Source organism: Setaria italica, chromosome II, assembly GCF_000263155.2.
Source record: "Setaria italica strain Yugu1 chromosome II, Setaria_italica_v2.0, whole genome shotgun sequence".
Lineage (NCBI taxonomy): Eukaryota > Viridiplantae > Streptophyta > Magnoliopsida > Poales > Poaceae > Setaria > Setaria italica.
The window spans coordinates 6028032-6048400 of NC_028451.1; the positions used below are offsets into that span (position 1 = coordinate 6028032).

General features: G+C 45.4%; 3 protein-coding genes across 9 annotated transcripts; all 3 read right to left on the reverse strand.

Moving 5' to 3' along the window:
* Nucleotides 1–1064: 1064 nt before the first annotated feature.
* Nucleotides 1065–4437, reverse strand: LOC101770611 (probable WRKY transcription factor 2). 7 transcript variants are annotated; one of them, XM_004955684.3, is made up of 6 exons: nucleotides 3420–4437; nucleotides 3177–3244; nucleotides 2543–2690; nucleotides 2352–2417; nucleotides 2017–2214; nucleotides 1065–1929 (listed from the first exon to the last, which is right to left on the reverse strand). In XM_004955684.3, the coding sequence occupies exons 3-6, from the start codon at nucleotides 2554–2556 to the stop codon at nucleotides 1794–1796; spliced, it is 414 nt and encodes a 137-aa protein (XP_004955741.1). In that variant the 5' UTR covers nucleotides 2557–2690; nucleotides 3177–3244; nucleotides 3420–4437; the 3' UTR covers nucleotides 1065–1793. The 7 variants fall into 7 exon arrangements, 4 of the variants coding, with proteins under 4 accessions (XP_004955741.1, XP_014660121.1, XP_014660122.1 ...); XR_002676564.1 differs by lacking the exon at nucleotides 3420–4437 and having other exon boundaries at nucleotides 2321–2417; nucleotides 3177–3250; XR_002676563.1 differs by lacking the exon at nucleotides 3420–4437 and having other exon boundaries at nucleotides 2017–2163; nucleotides 2284–2417; nucleotides 3177–3250.
* A 1753-nt stretch (nucleotides 4438–6190) lies between these two features.
* Nucleotides 6191–9901, reverse strand: LOC101771278 (ras-related protein RABE1d). Its single transcript, XM_004955686.3, has 8 exons — nucleotides 9639–9901; nucleotides 8437–8509; nucleotides 8251–8351; nucleotides 7356–7421; nucleotides 7174–7268; nucleotides 7025–7087; nucleotides 6797–6892; nucleotides 6191–6709 (listed from the first exon to the last, which is right to left on the reverse strand). The coding sequence occupies exons 1-8, from the start codon at nucleotides 9709–9711 to the stop codon at nucleotides 6629–6631; spliced, it is 648 nt and encodes a 215-aa protein (XP_004955743.1). The 5' UTR covers nucleotides 9712–9901; the 3' UTR covers nucleotides 6191–6628.
* A 2007-nt stretch (nucleotides 9902–11908) lies between these two features.
* LOC101776152 (hydroxyproline O-galactosyltransferase GALT6) lies at nucleotides 11909–17137 on the reverse strand. The gene is made up of 7 exons (XM_004958988.4): nucleotides 16037–17137; nucleotides 15700–15932; nucleotides 15234–15521; nucleotides 15021–15149; nucleotides 14749–14922; nucleotides 13723–13830; nucleotides 11909–13301 (listed from the first exon to the last, which is right to left on the reverse strand). Exons 1-7 carry the CDS (start codon nucleotides 16896–16898, stop codon nucleotides 13095–13097), a joined length of 2001 nt encoding a protein of 666 aa, XP_004959045.1. The 5' UTR covers nucleotides 16899–17137; the 3' UTR covers nucleotides 11909–13094.
* Between the last annotated feature and the right edge of the window lie 3232 nt (nucleotides 17138–20369).

Consider the following 20369-nt stretch of genomic DNA (forward strand, 5'->3'; position numbering starts at 1 on the left):
CTATCTTTTTTGGCGCTATTGGGTTGGCGGTACATTTGTTTCAGTTCAGCATAACCCTGGCCGGCACCGGTGTGCGCGCGCATGAAAAAACACGCCAGGGGGCAGCTTGGCATCGGCCAACCCAGACACATTTGTTTAGCCGCCGCGCCGCAATCGCCCAGGGTGGCATCGGTCGCGCCTGCATCATCACCAGCACATTTGCTTCGCCGAAACACACACCGGCCGGCATCATCATCGGCGGTTAGGATAGTGGCATCTCGGAGAATATTAACAAATCACGGGCGACCATGATTAGATTTGATTGCAAATTGTGCGGCCGTAGCCAGCGGAAGATTATCTGATTAATAAACTATATAAACCACTCCTTTCGTTCCTGGGACGGAGGGAGCAGATCATTATACAACTTGATTTTTGTGTTGGCGTGGACCTGGACGGACGTACCGAATCGGAACGGAAGGTACGCCCCCTGCTGTGTGTATGCTGTTCTTAATCTTCTCGGCTGGCGCCACTTGGAAGGCTGTCGAGCGCCAGATCATGGGCGCCTGTAATGTAACTAGAACATTCAGCGCGATGCGCGCCCTATCCAATCAACGATCAAATAAGAGAAACAATCACTTGTTCCATCCACCTCAAACAGTATGATGATAGAACCTCAAACGGTATGATGAGAAACAATCACTTGTTCCATCCATCTCAAACGGTAGATGCATGAGCGCTCCGTCACAATTGCAAGAGGGTATTGTCATATCGGATGTTTGGATGCTAATTAGGAGAATTAAATATGAGCTAATTATAAAATTAATTGCCGAACCCTGTGCTAATTCGCTAGATGAATCTATTAAGCCTAATTAATTCATCATTAGCAAATGGTTACTTTAGCACCACATTGTCAAATCATGAACTAATTAAGCTTATTCATTTCGCGAATTACACTGCGAATTACACTCCATTTGTGTAATTAATTTTTGAATTAATCTATATTTAATACTCCTAATTAGGATCCAAACATCCGATGTGACGGGTGTTAAACTTTAACACCCAGGAGCCAAACAGGCCCTAACTCATGAACATGAATTTTCATGGCGTGTGATAAAATGGCAATCATGTTCATGTAGTTGTCCAGAAAAAACATACATTTTAAAAAATATCAATCCAAGGCCTTTACCTAACAGATAAAGTTCATTACACCAAGAATTGAAAATTATTCTAATTCTGCACATAACTTTCTAATATTGCAAATAGTAAGAAAAAGTATGCACTATAGCCTTCCTTCTTCCGAATCAGTTATACATTGCTTCCTCCATCACCCGTGAACCTACAACAAAAAAATAATATGTTAAGCATAAATGAGATTACTGTTGTCACATAAGAGAAATGCAACTTACAATTGAAATATATTCCCATGCAAATATAATCAACGAAAAATGCAAGCTTTGCATAACTACACTCAGCAAGTTAAGCATACCAAATGACCATTATCTGCAGTATGAGGGATCCTGTAAACCAGTAAAGAAATAGACCATTACCCATGTCTTAATGAAATGTAGGTGCTAGCAGTTAACCTCAGTCAGAACTGCCTTGCACATTCATTCTAACTCTTTACCATACTGACTGAAACATTGTTAATATGGATGAAAAAGTTGATACTAACAGGACAGCTGAACAGTCAACCCCAGTCAGAACTGCCCTGTGCATTCAGTCTAAGTCTTTACCCTACTGAGTACTGATTGCAACATTGTTTATATTGATGGAAAAGTCTATATGTAGCAGTTCAGTCACTGCAAAGGAATTTGTCAAGTGAACAAAGGTGGTGAGTGTATTCTGGCTGCCGGAACTTCATGGTTGTGCTTTTCCTCATAAGTTGTGATGACTGACTTCAGATCATGCTTGCGGACTGAACAGCCAGGGTGTGTACATTTGTAGTAACTCCTGCAGACAAATGAAATGAAATGATGTTACTAATTTCAGGAGATGGAGGATACCGCATACAGTAAGAAATGGTAGTGAAAGTGTGACCTTGGATTTGGATTGCCTTTAATGACCTTCTGACCATACTTGCGCCACCGATACCCATCGTTAAGGATGTCGACCTCACTTGTGGTCTGAACAACCACCCTAGGCTCCTGAAAAGCTCTCGAGGCTGCAGCTCCTATGTCAATGGTACTGGTGGCAACAACAGTAATAATAGTAGAAGTTACTAAATCATCCAGCTTCCTGAAAAACAGAATCAGTGAGGTCAATATAACTGCATGCAGTCTGTGTTAAGTGGTGTACAACATTAACCTTCTTTTAGATTCAGTCTCATCCTCATCACCCTCACATTCTATAGAAATGGTGCAGAAAAGCTTGACCTGCCGTGCCTTGCAGGGCATGTCCATGTCTGTAGATTCTGCAGCAAGCTCACCAGCTTCCTTGGGCTGCGACAGAACACCACAAATGTGCAGATTACGCTTGACAAAACTGACCCATTCGAAGCAAATTCACGTTGCGAGTTGGTAGAAATGGTTTCGTCAAGAACCAGATTGGGGCCCTCAAGAAGTACCTGATGGCCACCATCTTGTTCTCCAGCCCAGGCTGGCCGGCGCCAAGCTCCTTGGCCAGCTCCTCCGTATCACCCTATGCCTCCGGAGAAGCAGAGTTGCCTTCTCGGCCTCCTCGTCAAGCCCCGCCGCAGCAGCAAACAGATCAACCTGCAGAAACATAAATAAAGCACACTCCCAAAATGCATCAGGATTTTCAATTAATACAGTTTGTTAATTAAATGTCCCGATGCACCAGTTATTATAATTCAGCAGCACAACACATACCAATCATAGAGGGAGCACAACACGTTTGCAAATTCATACACTGACATCTCATAAATGGTTCATTCCAATTGAATTATGTGAACTTTTCTATTGTGAAAACTTCATCTCATACACTGACATGATTTCCTATCAAGTCCAAATAAATTTCAACCTTTATAATCAGAAAGTTCAGAAAGCCTTCACTTTGCTACTGCAATCACCAGAGCTATTTACCAGGCATCACCAAGCATTTAAGCATTTGTGGGTGGGCAGACTGCAGCATATAATATGTTCGGAATAATCAACAAGGAGCCAGAGATTGATGCAGACAACACAACATGTAGGAAGCTGGACAACATTCAAGGGGACATTGAGTTCAAGAATGTTTACTTTTCATACCCAGCGAGGCCTAAAGGGCAGATCTCCAGAGGCTTCTGCTCTCTTCCCATACATGCAGCCTGCTAGTTCAAAGACTAAGAAGCAAGTTCAGGCTAAAGTCATCAAAGCGCAAATCGTAGGTTAATGACACAAGAAGCTTAACTGTTTACATTTTTCCATTTCATATCTATAGTTCTATACCCAGACACAGTATAGCATTTGAAATTGCATAATGAGAACATGCACTATACTTGCCTTCTTCTCAGGAGTCGTACCCCGCTGGCCGGCCCGCCCCTCGAGTTGCTTCTTAAGATCAGAGATCTCCAAACCCCACCTGGTTTTTTCATCAAGGTAATAGAGGACCTGAAAGAAAATGACCTCGATTTAGGCGTTGCTGATACAGATATATGGCGCTGTACAGAAATTCTTCAGCTAAACATATCAAAGTACGTACAGGAGCTCCATCACCTGATCGGACAGCAACGGACGAGCCGAATCGAGTTGGCTCCACTACCTGATCGGAATCGGATCAGGCACAGCCGGGGCCGTGGCGAGGAGAGGGGTTACCTGCGCCTAGTTCGCGGGGAGGGCTGGTGTGTGTCAGCGGGTGGCGTCGGCGCCCCATCTCCTCCGCCTCTTCCGACCTGCCTGCCTCCCATCGCGTCCACTGCGACGGGTACGTGAGGGCGGCGAGGTGGCTCGTTTGCCACACGAGGCCGCGCCGCGCGCCGCCGCCTTCACTCGCCAAGCCGCGCTACCGCCGCCCGGCCAGCGCCGCTTGCCGTCGTGCCTCCTGCGCAGGTGGAGGTGCTCGGCCCGCGCCGCCGCTCCCCGTCGTGGCCGCGGGTGGGCTCGCCGCGCGCCGCCGCTCCCCTTTGTTGCACGCCTTGACCACCTGGCCCAGGCACTCCCCGCTGGCGGAGACGGCCGAGCACCGCGCGAACGCGACGAGCACGCGCAGCACAGCGAGCTTGAGCGCGTCCCCGCCGCTGCCACCGAGCGAGACACAGGAGAGCACCGCGGCAAAATAGCCTGGATACCGGGGAGGGCGGCGAGGGGCCCGCGGCGTCGACGTCGCCGCGGAGGAGGCCCACGACGCACTCGAGCGCCGGCTCCCACTCCGTGCCACGCCCCCGCGTCGGATCTGGATCCCGCGGGAGCGGGTGGGGCGGCGGCGGAGAGCAGGGAGGGGCGGCGGAGGCAGGCGAAGAGGGAGAGGGGGAGGGAAGGCGGCAGCAGAGAGCAGGGAGAGAGAGGGCGGTGGTGGGGAGGAGTCGAGGAGAGAGGGAGAGAGGGGGCGGCGGGTCCGGGGAGGAGAGGAGATTGAGAGTGGGGCTTTCCGAAAAATGCTTCGCGGGAGTTTCTAGTAAAAATGACAGCACTATCGAATTTTCTCTACTTCGCGTCGAAATAAATTTTGTACGAGGTCCTACATGAAAATAATCCGAACGCGGTTGTTGTACGACCTGGGCTTAGTTGCGAGTCCTATAAAGATGGAGGTCTTTCTCGAAAAACGGCCAAAGCCGCGGCTGAACGCCACGCGTCCCTTTTTCGGGTGGAACGCGGGCGTGCGAGCAAAGGGTAGTAGCTTTTAATCAAGCTGATGTAATGTAATCCCCCTTGTTATTCCGTCCGCCTTTTGGCTGGTGGCTGGGCGTGATCCGTGCTCGCCATGGCGTCATCATTCTTCCTCATTCCTCTCGCAAACCGTCGTCAGCTTTTCGTAGGGGTGCAATGCAACGCAACGTTGCCAGAGGGGAGGCTGGAGCTGTCTGCTATCTGTGTGATGCCCTGATACGAACAAAACTAACGTCGTCTCGTGTCAATTTGTTCATCAGGTGCAATGATGGTTCTCTAATAACTACTAGGAAAAAAAAATTGGTACAGACGTATACGGTAGCCAGTACTCAGCCGGTCACCTCTTTTCAGGACAAAAAGGAGACATTTCCGGCGCAAGAATCTGCTGCAAACTATATTCTTTGATGGTCTCTCCGAGAAACGTTGGACGAAACGGCAGATCGTACATGCTATGCCAATAAAACAACGGGCCTGTTCGCTTCAGCTTATAAGCCGCCTGAAAAGCTGCAACGGCTGATTTATTGTGAGAGGAAAATACTGTTTGGTGGCTGATAAACCGACTGAATAAGCTGAAGCGAACAGGCCCAACTTCTTCGGGTTTTCTTCTGCAGCCGAAACAAAGGCCCCACCAGTAGGTGCAACTTGTTGGAATTGAACGTGGCTTAGTTAAAGGATCTACTCCTGAGGAGGATAACTATCACCCTGTTGTCCCGGTCAAAGGCAACAACCTAACTTAGGAGGCGTTTGCATACACCCCCTGAACTTTAGTACCTGTCACATCGGATATTTGATACTAATTAGAATTTTATTAAATATAGTCTAATTATAAAACTAATTACACATATGAAGTCTAATTCGTGAGACGAATCTATTAAGCCTAATTAGTCCATGATTTGACAATGTGGTGCTACCGTAACCATTTGCTAACGATGGATTAATTAGGCTTAATAGATTCATCTCGTGAATTAGAGTAGGGATTCTGCAGTTAGTTTTATAATTAGCTCATGTTTAGTCTTCCTAATTAGCGTCCGAACATCCGATGTGACCCTCCTAATGCCTGGTTCCAGGTACGACTAGTGCTATAAGAAGGGTCCTTGAGGCCAAACGTGATTAAGGAAAAATTGCATTCCTAATGCTATCTGCACGGTCACGCACTTGAAGGCCTCCGTCTGCCGCCGTCCGCTCGTGACGGTGTTCCCCTACACCATCCTTAAGCAGACACATGGTTGTCAGCGCCCTTAAGGGGATTTACCGATTTCACATGCAAGTATAATTAAGTTCTAACTAATTGAATTCTTAGGTGTTCATGTTATCAGGCTATTAGGTTTAGTCATGTTATTTTCTAACACAACTTACTCCGTATCTCGCATTTTCAGCTATTTTATGTATAGCACATCATTATCTACTTGAACTCTGATGTCCAGGGTGATATGATGCACGATGGCACATGGGAGCAACAACCGGATAATATTAATCCACTAATGTACAATCACGAACGATTCCATACAAATCAGATACTGCTGTCCCTCCAAGGTTTTGTTTTTACACGACACAGGAGCAAATCCACCACAAGCTTATCTGCCGAGACGTTTGCTCCGGCAGATCGGTCTGGCTGCGCTACAATTACAAGAGTTCCCAAGCATACATTAGCATGGAGCCACTGGGCTATAACAAAGGCGATAAATTAAAGCGGGAACACACCCGAACACCTCGCTGAAGAATCGAAACACCCATAGTGGTCAGAGTATCGGTAGTCTTTGGCACTAGATATCAACCGAGCGAAATTTACATCTTGGCTTGGCACCGGAGTAAGCACACGCAGGCAGGGGCAGTAGTAACCTAGCTGTCACACGTTGAGGCGCTGTGTGGTTTCGCTGCCGCGTCGATCAGGTGTTACAGCAGGATGACCACCGCGAGGCAGGGTTGGGCTGGTCGGGATCTGGCCTACTGATCTGAATAGTTGGGGGCTGCATAGTTCGGTGAAGGTTAGATGCGACTGATCTGTATGACAATTGATCAAAATGGGGAGAACATATGCACGGGTGAATAGCTACCTCAGATGCAGCAGCAACGGTCTCAGTCAACCGCTGCTTTATGTCCCTTGCGATGGTAAGGAAGACCTGCTCCACATTTTGATTTGTTTTTGCACTCTGCGTATAAACATACAATTGAATTAAAATACGTAAAGCTTATCATCTTGGAAACCTGATACATTAACAATGAAGAAGCGACTGTGACTTGGGAGTTATATTACTCAGCTTATAGTTAAAAAAAAAACTTACCGTCTCAAAGAATTTGATACCATATTCATCTGCTAGCTTCTGACCTTGAGCTGTGGACACTACCTGTTAACAAGGAACATTACATAAGGGCATTGAGAAGAAAGACAGTCACACGTTTCTAACAGTAGGTAATTTACTGAAACATTTACCCGTTTTGCATCCATATCAACCTTGTTGCCCACCAAGATCTTGTTGACGTTGTCCGATGCATGCTGCTCTATGTTGCGAATCCAATTTCTAATGTCTACAAGTTAATTAAGAAAAGAAAATTAATAAAGCAACAGACATTTTCTTCTGTCAACAAATGGGATTGCACATGCATGTTGCATACTATTGAAGGACGATTCGTCTGTCACATCATACACAAGCAGAATGCCCATAGCTCCTCTATAGTAAGCTGCAAAATGGGGGAGAAAAAGAAATTAAAGGATCAGAAATCTTGTTTAAAATCAACAAAATGAATCTCTACCTAAACATTTGGGGAGCTACAATACTACCACCACCAACAACAAATCAACAATACATGAAACATCTTACTATAATATTCAGCTTTGACAAATACATATGATCCAGTGCCCAACAAGCAACAACATGTTGTCTTACTATCATGCAACATTTGGTCATCATTGAAATATTTACATATGACCAGCATAAAACTTTTCTAGTTTTATAACTCTTCGTGTGAAAGCCATCAAGATCAGGCCTGGTAGTGGACTAACGGTAGTGGTATGCACTTCCTGAACTTTGGCATTAGGCAGTTGTTTGTATAGGCTTCATGGTCAAGGTGGGCTTTGGCACTTTCGGGTTCCAGTAATATTACACAAGATCCACTAATAAGCCACGGGTCAGCCATCCTAGCTTGGCTACTGCATAGTTTTTCTGTAACCATACTATGTTTTCAGGACACAAATAAATCTACTATTTTCTAAGTGCTCAAGTCTTGGTCTGGATTGAGCCTTCCTATTATTAAAGGAAAATTTTCATAGTATGCGGTTGTGGCATGCACATGTACATTGGTCTTGTTCACCAATGGCATATGAGCCCACACCAGCTTGTCAACAAACTATAGCTTGTAAATTGTGATGCATCTACTCAAAAAGAATAGTTCTTTAACAACCATAAACTAGAGTTCTAAATAATGTGTTTATTTAGAAGTTATGAGACATTTACTTCATCTTTCACATATAGCCCACATAATCATCATAGTAAAAGGGGAAAATAGTTACCAGTGGTAATTGTTCGGAAGCGTTCTTGACCTGCAGTATCCCAGATTTGTAATTTTACACGCTTTCCATCAAGCTCAACTGTCCTAACCTTGAAATCAATGCTTAACAGAAGGAAAAGATCAAGTTTAGAATATTAACTTCCACAAGTGAATGCCTAAAAGGGAGGAATGTTGCCTGTGTCCATACCCAATGGTGGTGATAAAACTTGTTGTAAATGTGTCATCAGAGAACCGAAGGAGCAAGCAACTCTTCCCAACTCCTGGAAATAAAGGGACTCACATTAAACTGAGAGAAAGTTGTTGCAACACACAAATTGACCAAACAGTATCAGTCAAGGAGAGAGATCACATAATACAACACTATTAAAGAAGTTAGATTTAGACAAAACTTTCACTTGCCACAAATGCATTATGAGACTTCCACCACCTAAACATTAACACTGACTGAACTGGTACAAGTAGGAATGGAGGACCTAGCCAATGAGTAATGACCTTTGGGCACAACAAAGCAGCAAGTCCTCTACAGACAACAGCAGTAACACCCAACAATTCAGACAAACAAGACCTCACAACCTTACCGAAAAATTCACCCTACCATAACACAATGGACTGTAAATGCAGTAGAGCCTAATTATGGAATCCCCACGACACTTAAGCAATTTTTCACCCCTCACCACTTTTATGATATCCGAATCCCCAGCCTAAAACTCAACAGTTTACCATAGGACTGGCTGCATCCATGGAACTCCTCAGCAAACAGCAATTTCAACTGAGGCGCAACGAATGGCTAAAATAACCGTGCATGACAACAACAGAAACGCATACAACAAAAGCACCCGTTTCGGTATCTCCTCACAAAACCAATCCGCTTCGCCTCCTCAAAGCCAAGGAAAAGGGGAACGAACAAAAACCGTGAGAGTACAAACTCGGCTCTGATCCATAAAGGCCTATCTGTGAGTAGCATGGCTCCCCACCCGACCGCTCGCGACAAGCCTAGCAACCGTGCAGCAAGCAAACTTAGCGGAATCCGCATCATTAAAAGGCATTAATCGCCGCTCATCGCTCGCGAAGCTCCGGCAAAGCATGGGCAGTACACATCCAATCTGGCGCCCCGCAAGCAACCCAAGGTAGTACAAGCAAAACCCTGTCCCCTCAACCCTAGGCTCGGCATCACCAAGCTCCCCGCACTCCGCGCCGCCCGCTCCGTACACCAGCCGACAAAGAGGGATCGGCAACTAAGTACGAGCAGCAGCTTACACACACATCTAGTTACTGAATCGAGCTAATCAAGCGAGCGTGCGAGCGGGCTAAGCCCAGCCCCACCACTAGCGGAGAATCGAATCGGGTGGGAGGGGGAGGGGGAGGAGCGATTTGCTCGGGGGGACGCACCGCTGTCGCCGATGAGCAGGAGCTTGATTAGGTGGTCGTAGTCGCCCCGGGACCTCGACGGCGCCGCCGCCATGCTCGCCCGCCGCGCTCGCCGGGGATCTCCGAGCGCTCCGTTGCCGAGGAGGATGTGGGGGTCGGAGGCGGGCGGGCGGGCGGGCGGGCGGGCGGTGGAAGCAAGCAACAGCCAACAGCAAGGGGAGGAGGCGTCCAGCTGTACGCGACGAGAAGGGGGAGAGGGGGGGTGAAGAGGAGGGGAAGGGGGAAACGGAAGGAAACGAGGACGGCTGGACGGGGGATGTGGAGCTGGACGCGTACCGTATCCGGGCGGTAGTTTTGTACGCTTGACCCCGCGCCGGGCGTCGCATCGCGTCCATCGGCCAGTGGAGCGCGGCGCTGAGTTGGTGGTTGGAACTTGGCGGCGGCCGTGTACAGTACAGAACGGGACGGGACGGAATTGCCAGTTGGTGGCTGGCTGCCATTTCGAAATTGCCAAATTGGGGGATACGTTGGAGGTTAACTCGCCAACCTGCTGGCTACTTGCAGGCTAACTGACGGGCGTAGTAAGTTGTTTTTGTTCGATCGAAACGAAACTAAGTACTAGTTTTTATTTAGTTAGCTGATATAGCTCCAAACAACACGATGAAACCGCAAGCGCCAGCGCTAATTGCGTAATCGCTTATGTGAAGGGGCACGGGTGAAAATTTGGTCTCATTTGGAAGGGATTTTGGCTCCTAGCTTTCGTGTTATAATTAGAGTTGGTAGGTTAAAAGAGCATCTATTTTTTTAGTCTAGAATAGGAATTATATGGTTTAGGCAAACACACCCTCAATGTATCTATAGTTGTGCCTTTGGAAATTTTTTGAAGCTATGATAAATGGTGTCAAATGCAATACTATTTGTAGCGTTAAATGTCGTGTTGTTGCCATGTGAGTCATAATGACGCTTATGTATTGCATAGGAACATTGTTAGCTTCTGATTCCTAAGTTTGTCAAATTTAACATGAGATTTTTTGCATATGACGTTTTCGTATATCCTAGATTCGGCTTCAAAAGATTTGCAGCAGAAGCTCTGTTAACGGTCTTTAATGGTTATGGTCCAATTCTAATGGGTCCTTCATTTTTGTTAGATTTAACGTGAGATTTTTTTTTAAAAAAAGAGTTGTGTTCATCTGACATTCCTTCAGATTGCTTGGGTACATCTGTTAGACCCATTAATCAGCCAAGTGGCGGATAAAACACCCCATTCAAATGCTCACCCCACAATATGATTTTCTACTGAGCACATGCTGAGGTTGAATCCATCAACATTGAGCAATTCCACACCATTCTCATCTCACATTGAACGATTCACCAAAGAGGCCGTATTAAACAAAGGAACTACTGGCAATAAACAGAATTTGATCTGAACCCACACAGGCAGCCAAATGTGCATCTATAACCCAACCAACCAATAATCTACACAGCACTGATGACAAATGAGCAGACCACAACGACTCAGCACAGAACCATGGAAACAACAGCTCAAAAGGCACAGAAGCAGAATATACCACTTCTCCTTTCTCCATGCCAGTGCCACGTACGGTGGCGCATAGCGGCATAGGAAACTAAAGCAGCTCCATTCCAAAAAAAAACTAAAGCAGCAATCAGATCATGAAAAGATGTGACCCCATGTTTGCCAGCTAACCCATGATTATATTCTCACACAAAAGCAGAAGCCAGCTTTGGCCGTTGCCAGTTCACTTCTTCGGTTCGGCCGTTCCCTTGAAGAAATCCCCTGTTTCAGTCTTTCCTAGATATGGCCCTCCCTCCTTTTAGACTGGAGAGCACTTGCAGAAATACAGTCCCCTGTCCTCGCATGTTCAAGTGTAAAGCTACACAAGGTCTGCACTTCACACATCTTTTTTTGCATGTATTCCTTAGAAAGCAAGTTCATCAAAATTGAAAGAGCAACAATTGGATATTTATTCTTGCGAACAATGGGAAAGACAGAAAGCAGAATAACAGTATAAATGCAATCTTTGTGCATAAATTTTCATTTGATAAAGATATGACAGTAAATAAAGACAGTTCCAAGGAAATTTATCAATCACGAATATTGGTGCTAGCACCTCATAATTTGGTCGAGTAAAAGGTTCCTGCTGCGCTGTGCCATGTAGGATTTAGCTTCTGGATGAGCAACTCTGCAAAACATAAGCTTACTGTATTCCTATTCCAACATAAACTTGAAGGCAGCAGAAAACAAGGTCAGGTACAAAAAAATCACTGACAAATTCAACTCATAAGTCATGACCAAGTTATTTCGCAAAAGGCAAAAAAAAGGCATTTCACAGTTACATGATAAGTTTCATGACAAAATTACAAAATTGGCCCAAATCACTATGATGGCTCATTATACAACATCTGCAAATACAGCCAACCATACTCAAAATTAGCAACTTGTAGATTGACAGACAACTACTTGACCAGGCTCATCAAAATGGCATGCTGAGCGATTAGAAAAAAGAACTCTTACCCTCAGTTCTCTATTTCTTCTACATTGCTTTCCCTCATGGTAATGCAAACCATGTTTTGTTTACAGGTGAATCCAAGTGTGTTGTTTGTCATTGTTTTCAGATTCAGAAACTGAGGTTTAAATTTGTTAAAATAGTAACTCCTGCACATTATTTATTTGTTTACTGGTGCTCGTAAGTTCTATACTTCTATGACATGCTCCACCAAGCAAAATAAAAGTTTCGTGCTGATCTCATCATAAGATATATAGAAATTCAAAAGGAGCACGGCTCGAGTACTAGGTTCCAAATAAAAAAAAATAATGCTGCCCTGGTGGCTTGGTTTGCACATGTGTGATGCTTGTACTTGGGATCCATTGAGTGAGACATAGCAGTCCAAATGTGTTGTTTTCAAAAGGTTAAGATACTCGGCATCAAATGCATGTGTTAAATATGCTTCTTAAGAAAACAGCGTTAAGAAATAAATACACTAATAAAACAAAGTCATAACTGGGAAAAAAGCTGTGTTAAAAATTGGCTGAAATATTAAGGATTGCTCTATTACCTGATAAGTTTAGCTGCAACTACTCTCAGGTCTTAAATCCCTACTGCCAAAAAGAAACAACTTAACTGAACTCTTTCAACTCTTCATATTTACAAATGACGTCCTTGGTTGGGAATCTCTAGAGAACATGCAAACTTCTACCTATATGGTTGGGGGCGAAAGAGTACAGGATTACTAGTAGGCTTCCTAATCCACTATTGTAACTAAGTAGGGTCAGCTTTTGAGCATTGCAGACTCTAGGAGGATAAATTACCATCAAGATGTATGAATTAATCGCAGGTGACAAAGAACATTAGTTTAACCTTCTACTTCTGTTGATTACATGATGAGACCGCTATGGATGAGGGTCAGATGCTACTCGTTTCATTATTGTTATCTTTTTCTGGAACTATGTCATAACAGTTATCTCACATTGCAACATCCTGGTCTTCCTTCCAATAACTTTTGCCACATGCATAACATCAGCCTTGGTGATTGGTAATGCGCAGTATAGTAGTCATCAGTGCATCCATATGGACAAAATTTGGAACTGTGAATGTATTCAACAGGTCTTGTCCTGTTGAACTGCTCAACCCACAAACCCATGCTCACATCTTCCATTTTAAATAGCTGCACAGAGAGAAATAGTAAATTAGATATATTTCTTCTTTATTCTAAAATGTCATTGGAGAATTTATACCAAGAGATATTTTGTCAGCGCTCAAATAAGAGCACAAAAAAGGGTTCATATATTAGCCTATTGCTCAACAGATACGGACACATAAAGTTTGAACCAATAAAAAAATACTCCATTGCTTCTTTGTTCCTTATGATTGATATATGTTGCCTAATCTACTGCAAAAACTGGTATTTTGGAGATATTCTTACTCTAAGAGTCTAAATGGTATTTTGACAAGTGTCCAATATTCAAATGGTATTTAGGAAAACTGTAAACAAATACAATGCCACGGAGGAGAGGAGCATTTTTATTATGATGATTGAATGAAGGGAAGAGGGTTTATTTTTTACAACAGGGAATTATAAACTGTACCGTCAATCCTTGCTTTGTGAATTCTGACATGATAAAATCTGCAATATCGGATGATAAAATATACCCAGGGCCATTTGCATATGCTGGATACACCTCTTCTGGCCACTCCTGTGAAGTGGGAAGCAACATTAACAATGTGCAGACTAAATATCAAATTAGTAGAGTCAAAAAAGAGTGTCAAGTGTAAACTAACATTAAAGCTTCCACTCACAGTAAGCTAATAAATCATGCTTTGCTAAGACACAAATTCCCACCTTCTGTAAACATATTACTGAATGCTGACTTTTAAGACCAAGAAAGTCTACAATATGAAGACATAAGTAGGATTGACTGACCATAAAAATGCAATCATGCTGCTTAGATAGCTAACAATGCTTACCAACAATCAGCAAAGAACTATGTCAAACCTTCTATAATTGATGCCTTCAAGGGGGCTGCCATCAGGTGCAGACATGCAACAAGTGATTCTTTGTTTCGGTTTGGGTAGATAAATGGCTTAATATACGAATAAATAAAAGGACTAATATGGTAATTCCAAAGTGAATGGATTGCATTTTAGTCACCCAATGTCCCTGTCTCGACAAGGACATACTATGATTTCAGTTTGCAGATCTCTGAAGATAACAGGACACTGAGAGACAGCAGAGAGAAAATAAAACTCCAATTCATATAATGCGAACCAAGTTAAATGTCTTCTAAACAGAATAGAATTTAGCAGAATTGGACAATCAACAAACAAAGGGATGATGCAAGATCTTCAACTTCCAGAGAAACATGTTACAACACACAAACCTCAATTGAAGAAAAAGCATTCAACATCAGCTATATCCTATACGAACATAGGTTTAACCAGTATTTATCCCAGTTAAACACATTAGCATTGTACAGATGACCGAGTACACTTATATGGAATCAAGAAGGCAACAAAGTAATATATATTTTGCTTCAAGCTATATAAGAAATGATCAGGTGGTTCATGAAGAATGCAATCTAATTACTGTCCAACAAAAAATACATAAGCCTTACCTCATAAGTCACGGCCCATTTCCCATGGCGTAATGGCCTGTGTTGGATATTAATGCTCCCCATGTAGAGACTTCTGCCACTTGGTACCTTCTTTATTTCAGTGATTACTGAATCAAGTCTCACAAAAGTATCATCATCGCACTTCATTACATATTTAGCAGAGACAACATTCACCTGAACAACCAAGTTCACTAATGTCAGAAAATGCCAAGAAAACAGCTATATAGTACTCCAAAGAAGATTTAGTTTAAAAACGAAACTCAATGCCATACCCCATACTCGCATATTGCAAGAGTCTTCATAACAACAAGATCATAGTTGTCCAGAAACGGCACAAAAACAATGTCCCCAAAAAAATCTGCCTCCTTTTTCAACTCCACGTTCACTTCCTTTCTGCCATGCTGGAGTTAAGAAAGTCCTTCAGTGCAAGTGCAGAAAACAAATGATGCAAGATAAGCTTTTCGGGTTCACGTTACAGGGTTTACCAATGCAACGAAAAACCGAGCCACCATGTTTGGTGACTTGCGGACAGCAGACATCCATGTCTTCCTCACGCCCATCCGCTCAGCAAAATGATTGGCAGATGACAGGATGCCAATGAAAATCTCAACTGGCTCATCAGGCAGAGGAAGGGCCTGCCAAACAGTAGAAAACTCCAGATAGTTCTGTGGTGCAAAGCTTGGGTGTGTAGTGGGCAAAGACCCTGCAACCACTGAATGCACATCGAGGTCCCCATTCAGGAACAAACCTGTGGCATCCTCAAGCACAAACCCCTGCAAGGGCCACAAGAAACATATATTAATTGCACAGGCAGGCCAAGCACCCAAAATCTCAACTACCCCGGGCCCTAATTCTTTGAGCTATGGCAATACAGAGTGCACATCAAACGACTAGCCTTTGCCATGATATTTTGCTGCAGACTACATGAAGGGAAGGAACATATGCACTTACAGTGCGGTAAGGAAACGAAGTCACATGTCGCCCGTCGACGCTCACATGGTAACCCTCCAACCCAGCGCTGAGAGTCAGAACAAATAACTGGCCCTCCACAAAAGGAAATGGCCAGTCGAGATTGACTTCCTTCTTCTGCCCGATCAGCCGATTCAGCCACCAAGCTGTCTTTGATTTTATAGAGTGCTCATCGTCGTCCCGAATCCACTTCTCACACTTCACCAGCCCATCCACTGCACATCACGTCATCAACAACTCATTGATTCAGCATGACTGAACAACGGGATCCACCTGAGGTCAAATAATCGAAAACGATGAACTGACAGGGGTCCCCAACCAGTCTCCTCGTCGGGGCGCGACCTCCATCCCTCGCAGCGGTGCGCGGTGCCCCAGTTCATGCGGTAGCACGTGTTCTGCTCGATCACCGGCCTGCCGCTCCAGTCCCCGCGGAGGCGCGGGTTGAAGTGGAGCACGCGGGGCGGGTCCTCGCCGTCGACGGCCCTGAGCCCTTGCAGCTCCACCATGAACTGCGACACGATGGCCGGCGCCTCCCCGTCCCTGATCACCGCGATCGCGGGGTCCCGCTCCTCGTGCGGCGCCCGGGGCGTCGCGGCCACCGTGACGTGGGACCCCAGCGCGAGCCCGCAGGGGAGCTCCACCACGCGGCCCCGCGCCCGGAGCTCCTCCGCGGAGAGCGCGATCGACTGCGGGCACCTGGCGGGGGGCGGCTCTCCCCCTCCTTCGCCCCCGCCGCCGGAGGGCGCCGCGAGGGCGGTGGCGTTGGCGCCGTCGAGGCCCTCGAGCTCGGCGAACACGCGGGCGCCAGCCGCGACGGCGTCGGCTATCTGGCCGCGGAGCGGGCCGGAGCGGGCGGTGTCGAGGAGGCGGAGGTCGAGCCCGGTGGCGAAGCGGGAGAGCCGGTCCCGTCCCCGCGCGCGCGCCGACGGGCCGGCGACGACGACCGCGGGGCGGGGCTCCTTGGCGGGGCGCGCGGGGGCGGAGCGCGCCACGGCGCCCGCAGCGGAGAGGTGGAGCTTCCGCGCGACGGCGGCGGCGCCGCCCGGGAGCGGGGCGGACACGAGCGGGGACTCGAGGGCGAGCACGACGAGCGCGTACAGGAGCAGCACCGCTGCCAGCCCCTCCATCACGCGGCGGCGGAAGGTGATGGACCCGCCACCGACCCACGCCGCCCTCCGCATCGCCGCGAGAAAAAAAAAACCCTAACCCCCCACGACCGCCGCTCGCGTCGGGTCGGGCTGCTACGGCGCGCGGCGAGGGCGGGCGGGGAGGAGCATGAGGGGAGGGAGAACGAGGAGGGAGCGGGGCGGCCTCCTACTGCTAAATCAATGGCGGAAACGGGCGATTGATTATTAATGAGGTGCTGCCAAACGGCAGCTTTGCTATGGAAGGAATTGTGATTACTGCAGGAGATAGCCATCCAGGCTTTTGAGGCTTCGATGATTATTAGCTAGCTGATGATCGGGGCGTGTTTTAGGAATGGGATTAGTGGGGGGATTTCGATTTGATTCGCGGGGACGGCGTGAGTTGGGGCGCGGGGTGTCGCTGCGTGGGCGCGGTCTATGGAGCACAGACGTGCGGTTGGGCTGCTGGGGAGTCTGGGGTGTGGGTGGGAGGAGCGGTGTGGCGGGTGGACTGGGTCCAGGGAAGGGCTGTGGGGGTACACGTGGACCGATGCGTGTGTCACTTTTGTCTTGAGCACCGACGTGGGCTGCGTGACGTGGACGTGTCCCTCGCCACCTCACCTGTCCGGGAGAGGCAGAAGCCGTGAAGCCGCCACCTGTTTGTCACGATTACATGTTTAGTATGGAAATTTCACTTCGTATAAGGAATAAATCAATGCTACCGTTAAGGCACGACGATACGTAGGGTAAAAATGTAATGATAGTAAAACGTCGCCAGATTTGGCTTCATCGCTTTCTCGTTCGCAAACTTTCACATCTATACCTTGCATTGCTATGTTTTCTTGAGTTTCTCTTTTGTTGGTCGTTGATGGCGGGTAGCACGTCAGTACGTGAACCGCAAACGTATGGATCATCGTAGTTTTTTTTTTAAAATATTCCATCCAAAGTTTATCAATCCATATATCGACAACGAACTAATTAGGATTTTTCCATCTAATTAATCTAACGGATCTAATCCTAACATGAAGCATAGATTGCATACGAAGAAGTAATCTTAGTGTAAAGGTAAATCACGAGAACATGTAGATCACATCTACAGATACCTAGTTGTAGTTCTACCTAACAAGCAAGCACAACATGCATCTCATCCAAAACAATCTTTAAACTACTACCTCCGGTCAACCTACCGAAAATCCCCACCTTACACAAGCCAGATCTTGTCACAATCCTCTATCAGCGCAGACAGTTTAAGGGTACGGACACAAGTGAACATGTCTAAATATCAAGACGGGTCAACATACTAGATCTAATCACCATGATTACATAAAGCATGCTATGAAGTCTAACCTCGAATTAGACTAAGGAACAAGCATATTCATGATAAGAAGAAAGTATAAAAGGAGACAATGAGTCGCTAATAGATTGGATGACATGAAGAACATTGCTTATATAATAGATGTATTTAGATCATCACCACCGAGTACATACCATTGATGATCATAACTATCTCCTGAACTCCACCATGACACAACCACGCAGGGAGGCTATGGTGGCTAGGGTCGGCCTAAGCCATCTCCTAGACAACTTCGAAGACTTGCAGCATCCCTCAGCTTCCTCTGATGGATGTCCTTCGTTTCGTCGAGTTCTCATGGATGGATGCCGGGGCTCGGTGAATTTTTAGGGTACTTATAGTTCGGGGAGCGCGTGGTGAAAATTGGAAGGCGAGAGGAGCAAGGAAAGCCTCAGACCTATCAGCCTGGGGGGTCCAAGCCAATCGGCCTGGCCCTTCCTTGTGGCCTCTCGCGTTCTCCTTCGTCGCCAAGTCTTCTTTGATGATATGTAAACTTATTTTTACTTCCATGCGGGAAATTGCACGTCGATAGCCTCGGGATAAGGGTGGATCTTGATATCTTTCCAAAGTTTTGCTTGCTTCCATCTTTGATCCTAAAGTATTCTTTGAGGAGTCCTTGTCGAAGATGAGCATGATTGGGGCCCTGAGGACCCTAGGCCGATCAGCCTGGGCTTCTATAAGCTGGTCGGCCTAGGCCTTTTTTTGAGCCCGTTGGCCTTCGTCTTTCTCTGGGTTGTTGCTCGTCCAGGGACTTGTCCAATTATACTCCAATATAGTCCAATATCCTGCAAAAACTAAATATCCTCCAAAATACAATGCATATGCGAAAATGGGGTTATTTTAGGTGCCAAGTAGCAGGTTAGTATAAGCATATGTATGAAAACACCACTTAAATGGCACTAAAAGTGTATCAATAACGAGCGTCAACAACCCCTATGCTTAAACCTTGCTCGTCCTCGAGACACTGCCTTTCGATGTCGTCCCTGCACTCAGTTATACATAACAAGACACATTACTCTCTCAAGTATTAAGCATTAAAGTTCAAGTTGTGATTGGCTAATTTTCATCATGGAAGATAGACTAGCAATAAAAAACATGCCATAATAAAATCAATACAATGCTCTTGAACATAAGTGAACTTCAGATCTTTACCTTGTTTCATCGTGAAGAGTTTTTCAAAAAGATGCAAATCTAACACAAGTAAGATTCTCTTGCAACAGCTCATAGAAACACTCATCTCATCAAGTCACTCAGGCCTATACTAAAATATTTTCAACCTATTCTACTCATATATAAAAGTGGAAGGCTTACGTGGAGCTTGGTAGGTAGAAACAATCCTAGCAAAACATTGTATTTAAAATATTATGAAACTAAGAGAGAGATCTATTGGGATTACTGAGACTTCTCAAAAAGTATAACAACCCTAGTTTAAATTAATCTTGTCAAAGCTTAAGTAGAGTGTTTAGAAGTTAATCTAGCACTTAAATGGATCAAAATGTCCTTTAAAAGCTTAATTTGGAGGCAATTCATAAATTTAAAATTTTATATAACAATTTTAATTTTTACCAATATAAGAGTAGTAAAACTTTTCAAAACAAACAAATTTTATTATTTGCACTTTTGATACTTTGAAATAGAACCCTTTCAAAAATCGAGCCCAAGTTCAGTTCAAATTCAAACTCAAATCTAAAATATGTCCTGGAATACATCCTTTTGACCTTATTTTATCTGTGTTCACCTTCAAATCTAAAACTATTTTAGACCTGGACCCTTCCTAAGAGTTGCAATTTGAAGCATGGACGATAACTTTTACATTTGGAGTTGTCCAACTTTAGTTTGAAAATTTGGAGTAAATTCAATTTAAAGTTTGGCTAAATCCATAGAAATTGGTTAATATGCTAAGTCCTTAAAACGTGTGTTTCTGAGAAGTTTGGCCTAACATAACTTTAAATTTAAAAGAGTGTTGAACCTAAGGTCTTTCTATAAGTTGAAGTGTGAACCTAGGACTACAACTTTTAGTTTGATGTATTTCCAATTTCCATTTGAAAAATTTGAGAAAAACTCGTCCAAACCTAGCTGCATCACACGCCAACGCATTCCATACTTAGCCCCGATGTGCGGTCACCAGCAGCGCGTGTCACGCCACGACACGTGCGCCCTCGGCGTTCACGAACACC